Source organism: Triticum aestivum, chromosome 3B, assembly GCF_018294505.1.
Source record: "Triticum aestivum cultivar Chinese Spring chromosome 3B, IWGSC CS RefSeq v2.1, whole genome shotgun sequence".
In the NCBI taxonomy this organism is placed as follows: Eukaryota; Viridiplantae; Streptophyta; class Magnoliopsida; order Poales; family Poaceae; genus Triticum; species Triticum aestivum.
The window spans coordinates 54988780-54995149 of NC_057801.1; the positions used below are offsets into that span (position 1 = coordinate 54988780).

General features: G+C 47.8%; 1 protein-coding gene across 1 annotated transcript; it reads right to left on the bottom strand.

Moving 5' to 3' along the window:
* Positions 1-232: 232 nt before the first annotated feature.
* Positions 233-915, bottom strand: LOC123064706 (uncharacterized). The gene has a single exon (XM_044488126.1). The coding sequence runs from the start codon at positions 886-888 to the stop codon at positions 313-315; it is 576 nt and encodes a 191-aa protein (XP_044344061.1). The 5' UTR covers positions 889-915; the 3' UTR covers positions 233-312.
* Positions 916-6370: the final 5455 nt, after the last annotated feature.

A 6370-nucleotide genomic window follows, 5' to 3' on the forward strand; every position in this document is an offset into this window, starting at 1 on the left:
TCCTAAGAAAGCAATATTTTCTTTGTTTTTTGTCTTTGTTCATTTCTTGTATGAGGTAAAAACATGAGGTCTGGATTGTGGAATGTTAGCTGTCCTTTAATCTACTACTACGATCATGCATTTCCAGCATGCAACATGCACGCACGCGCGCGGTGGAACTAAGGCCGAATAATCGCAGCTGCCACAGCCCGGTAGCTCGTGGAGCCAGACGCCTGGGCCGCCGATGTGGATTGAAAAAAGTGACTGACCCAAACTGTAAACTCAGTCAGCCCATATAATTATTACGGAGGGGGAGCGGGTTCATGAATGAATTCAGTGACCGATACTAAGCTTCACCCAGTCGACGACGGCCTGCACGATGTAGGCCATCCTGAAGAACTCACCGTTCTCCTTGGGAAGCGCCACCTCGCCGGCCAAATTGATGCACTCTGCCGAGACGTGCCAACAGGCCGCCTCTAGCACCTCCGAAACGCCGCTATAGCGCCCCCCAGCGACCGACCGTGCCGCCCACTGCAGCCGCGGGACGGCGCCGACGTAGAGCTGCAGGCACGACCGCATGACCTTCTTGAACTTGGCGTCCTTGGCATGGGCGAGCGCAGACTCGATGCTGGCCTTGGCTACCGTGCCATTGGTCACTGTCAGCCTGGTGGCGAGCACCACGAGCTCCGGCAAGCTGCGTGCAGAGCGGCAGGAGTTGTCGATGCAGAGCGCGGACACACACATGTCCGACGTGACGTAGTGGCTGCCGAGGCTGTTGCAGAGGTCATCCAGCGGGGAACGTGGCGCGGCGCTGGAGCTTGATCCACCGTGAACATCAATGGCCAGGGAGAGGACGAGGACAAGGAGGAGAGCGCCGCCGAGAATCGAAGAGGATGTGCCCATGGCCATGGTGTTGGCGTGTTTTCTCTGGGTCTCTCCCTCCAGCTGCCCTCCCTGTCTCTTCTTAATAGTTCACCTTAACGGGCGGTGTATCATATCATAAATAAAAGAAAATAAATTCAGCAGCTTCGATGGAATCATCTGAGATATGCTCCATAAATCCATACCTAGGAAGCCTATATCTCAAACATTGATATATGTAATCATCTTCATAGGAAGCGAATAGCCGAAGATCTCAGGATTATACGCCATATCTCCAGCATTAAATGGGTGTTTACAGCTTTACATACACTACCATTTATATCCACTAGTAGAAAAAGGGCCTATTGTCCCGGTTCGTAAGGGCCATTTGTCCCGGTTTTTGAACCGGGACTAAAGTGTCGGTACTAATGCCCTAGACGTTTAGTCTCGATTCTTACACAAACCGGGACAGATGGGCCTCCACGTGGCCGGTGCGGCGAGCCCAGGCAGGAGACCCTTTGGTCCCGGTTGGTGGCACCAACCGGGACCAATAGGCATCCACGCGTCAGCATTTCAGGTGCGGTTTTTTTTTGTTTTTTAAGGGGGGGGGGGGGTTTAGGGGGTTGTGGGGGGTTAATTTAGGTGTTTCATATATTGTGTTAGCTAGCTAATTAATAGAGAGAAGTGTCCTCTCTTATCTCCGTGCTTGGTGACGCTACGTACCATAGTATAGAGAGGACTAGACATGCTAGCTAGTAAGCAAATGAAGGAAACAGAAGATCGTCATGAACATATGCATACAGAGAGAAGTGATATCGACCACCTCTCCTCTCAGAGATTGGTCGAACAACATGTTCTCGTATATCTATCCGACGCTACTGGCTACATATATACAATATAAGTATCTCTTACAATATAATCTTCTAATTAAAAACGAACTGATCAGGGTCCACATGGTATTCTCCGTCTTTAGCGAGCACGTGGTCAAGAAAGAATGCCGCCAATTCCCCTTGAATTGCTCGCATATGATCTGGTGGTAGGAGTTCATCTCGCATCCAAAATATCTAATTTGAAGAAGGGGGTCAATACATATATATGAATAAATAAAACCGAACACAAATGATGGTAATAAAATAAAATTGTGAATATTATTATTTACGCACTTCATATTGTTTGTCAGAGTAGCCCCGCTCACAGGTCGTGTGGCAGATGGACTCGCAAATGTAGTATCCACAGTAATCATTCCCTTGTTCCTGCCACAACCACTTTACTAGAAATAGAGGTCAATCGAATTGATAATTAGCAAGATGCTAAATGGTATTGATGAAACTAGCGCTTGAATCACTAGGAGATGCGTGGAACATGCTACTATAGTACTTATTTTCGGGTGTCTAAATTGCAGCTTCTTCGGCAGTCCCGGAGTTTTTGAGGTGAATTTTTTCCAAACCCTGCCAGACAAAGAAAACAATTACTTGATATCAAGAAATGAACAAAGTTGCCGACATGGTGCGATAATGATCAATTTAACTTACTTCTCTAGAATTTCAGTCATGTCCGCATACTCCTTGGGATCTTTTCGTCTCGAGTCTAAGACGATTACTAGTCCCTACTCAAGCTTAATCTCTAGGAGAATATAGTGGAAGCTGCGCACGCATGCATAACTCACCGATTACATTACTATAACCTCGACTAATAAGGGAAACCGAATATGCACAAGACAATAACACTCACTAGAATTCGTAAGGGAAGAGTATTATAGCTTTGTTTTGATTTAATACAAACGATTGTAGCAGCTTGGCCTCGGTATCTTTGGCCTGAAATTCGACCATATATGCATCTATGAGATTTGTGTTAATGAACCCAATATCACTGATTTGTCTTTTCTTCAATTCGACGATCTTCAATCTGCATAATATAGTAAGGATAATTAAAAATACATGCAATGAAAGAGCTGACCTATATATAGAGACTTAATGACAGAAGTAGTACTACTTACAGGCAGTAGCAAGTGATCATTAATTTACTAAGGGCCTTTTGATTGAAAAACGCGAGGAACTACTCAAATGGAACATTCAACAGTTCAATTCCAACAAGGTGATGCTCCTCTCTAACTCTCAGCGTCAAAATATTCCTCCCCTCTGACTCTCTGCAGGTTTTCATGTACCAATCATGGAATCTTCGCATCATCATTGTTAGAGATCTTTCATCTTTGACGAGAGGCTTCCCGTACACGTATTTGTGTTCGTCCCAAGAAATCATAATGTACATCATCGGGCAGGTAATCTTCAAGATTATTATAACCGGGCACCATCCCGCCCGGATCATTAGCGACGATATTGCTAGACACTGGAGCAGGGGGAACGATTGGTTCGCTTGTTCGCCGAGCTGGGCAACTTTTTTCCCAGCTCGTCGTTCTGCTAACCTTTGACCACTACCAGTACTTCCCGACTGCTCTGCTTCGATAAATGACTTTGTAATAATACGCTCATAGTTGCCTTTCGCCGGAGACTTTGGTGGTTTCTTTAGGGCAGCCAGAGTATGCTTCGCTTTTACCGGATCTTTCTTCTCCTCCGGAGGTGGATGTTTCTTTGCTTTCACCCCTTCAAAGAAGTTCTTCACTTCGGCTTGCACGATCTTCGTGTTTTCCTCCAGGCTCCTCTCGTATGGTAACTTCTCTGGAGTCTTCAGAGAAGGACCGAATCTGTATTGCCCCCCGGCTCTGGCTGCACTGCTAAACGCTGGAGCAGACGGAGCGGCTGTGGCTGTCTTTCCTTTCTTACGAGGCGGAGGAGAAGGACTACGACGCGCCGGAGCAGCCGGAGCGGCGGCGGGTCTCTTGATCCGCCCTTGTTGACGAGGCGGAGAAGGAGGAGGCTGGCTGCTCAGGCGCGCCGGCGTAGGCGGAGAAGGAGGCGGAGTGCCGTCACACGCCGGAGAAGGAGGCTAAGTGCCCTGATCACTCGCACTAGTAGAAAAGGGGGCATTTGTCCCGGTTCGTAAGGGCCTTTAGTCCCGGTTCTTGAACCGGGACTAAAGGGTCGTTACTAATGCCTCCACCCTTTAGTCCCGGTTCTAACACAAACCGGTACTAAAGGCCCTCCACGTGGCCACTGTGAGCAGCCCAGGCAAGGGGGCCTTTGGTCCCGGTTGGTGACATGAACCGGGATCAAAAGGCTTCCACGTGTCAGCAGCTGAGGTTTTCTTTTTTTAAAAAAAGTGGCTGGTTTAGGGCTTTTGGAGGTTAATTTTAGGTTGTTATTAGCTAGCTAATAGAGAGAAGTGTCCTCTTTTATATCTTCGTCTTTGGTTTACCAACGCTAGCTACTGCTATGTTCATTTCACCCGCTGATATATAATAACTCATGCATGCTTGCATCATACATCATGCTGCTATGTTCATATATAATAACAAGTCCTACTAATCATGCATGATCATACAACTTCTACTCGTTATTAATAACAAGTTATACGATCATCATCCTCATAGTCATCGAACCCAACCCTACATAATTGTTCTTAGCACATGATCATCAGTATCAGGTAGGACCTAAACACCCTTAAGGTAAAATAGCATAAAACAATATAGACCCTGACTCTCCATTATGAAGAATGGAGATCATCCTGTCTCCAATTCTTGCGCTTCGCCTCCTTTTGCTTGCAAGAAGCTCCTTACGACTGTCCATACATTTTTTCCTTTGATTGTCATGTCTCCACTTCTTTTAGAAATCTGGTATGGACAATTGAGATTCGTAGGACGACCTAGTTGTATGTTCAAAACATCAAGGCGACCGTGCGTATACATCAGATGAGGCACACAATCATTCGGGATTATCTGTTGAAAAACATAGTAATAACTTCGTAGTTAGCAATGATGTACTAGTTTTAGAAGTATTTAAAAAGATGCAGGGATGTCGTAATAGTAAAAAATCTTACCAGGGTATCTCCATGGTATTTACCGTAGTTCAACACGTGCACTAGTGGCACGTATTGACCATAATGTTGAGGAGTTCGATTGTAGACATTGTAATTCTCAAGATCAGTACAAAATGCGATCAGATGATTTTTCTCCTTATAAGTTAATTCGGAGCCATCGGTGTAGTGGGTTTTGTCTACCATTTTCCGCACATTCTTTGAAGAATGAAAAAAAGCTGTCAATGGAAACAAGCTGTCAACTATAAATTACTTAATAACTATGTTAAGCTCACATGGGGGAAGAATTGGAGGTGTATCTGTTGGGGATATACATAACAGGTAGGCCCACGAAGGGTCGAAATATCATGAAGCATGGGGTCCACACAACATGTGGGTCCAGGTCAATTTCATACAGACACACTATCCACTCGGACAAGTAGCATGCTATCCACTCGACCAAGCAACATACCATCCACTCGGATGACAGTTCACCACTCGAGCGTACGACTCACTCGGATATACGAAGACCAGCAGGCAGCAAAGCAGTCGGCATCTTTCTAATAGTGAGGGCTTAATAGTGGGCTGGCATTATGGCATTCATACCCCACTTTGTAACATAGGAGGTGAGGGGGTGGCGCACTCTATATAAGCCACCCCCCACCACTAGACTAGGGGGGCCTTTTCTTCCACCTCTCTCTCTTTTCACCATTAATCTCAGGACTTGGCTCAGGCATGGGAATCCGTTCCTCTCTCTCACACACACATTGTAATCTCCGGATATATACTCAGATAAAACAAAGCCTCTCCGGAGCACGAGACGTAGGGTTGTTATCTCCACTGTGAGAGGCCCGAACTCGCTAAAACCACCGTGTCACCCATATGCATCTCGATAAATCATGCTCCGTTATCCTACCCCTCTCTTACTGTCGGAGTCGTTCCCACGACAGTTGGCGCCCACCGTGGGGCATGGCGTCTATCGAGCCATGATGCAGATGGTTATTTCTTCTACCACCAGCGGCACATCGGTTCCGGCTGGTGCCCTCTATTTGGTTTGATCTTCATCTTCTAATACATTTTCTATATTGTTCATTTGCGCAACGAGCAAAGCATCACAAACACGTACATCCATCCAAGCACGTACAAGGAGAACTATCGGCCTTCAGGTTGGCTGGCCTCCCATCCGCATGAGCTAATCGCTTGAATCGGCGCGAAAGCAAGAAACCGACTGCGCCTCCACGGACGACCACCGGCGCCATCCCCACGTCGTCGCCTTCGACCTTGTCACAGCCGACTGCGCCTCCACGCGCGGTCGTCGTCGTCTCCAACCTCAACACAGCTGACTGCGCCTCCACGGACGACCTCCGGCGCCATCCGCCCCGTTGTCGTCCCCGACCTCGGCACCGCCGACTGCGCCTCCGTGCGCAGCCACCAGCGGCGTCCGCGTCATCATCCTCTCCAACCCCGTCGTTGAGCCACACACACTTCCGTCGTCGCCATTCACCTCGCCATCAACTCCGGCCTCGTGTTCTCGGCTGCTCGCCGGCAACCTCTACGGTGGCGGGACGGGCAGGCAACGCTCCTGCCTCCGGTGCCAGTCGTCTGCGACGGTCTCGGTGGT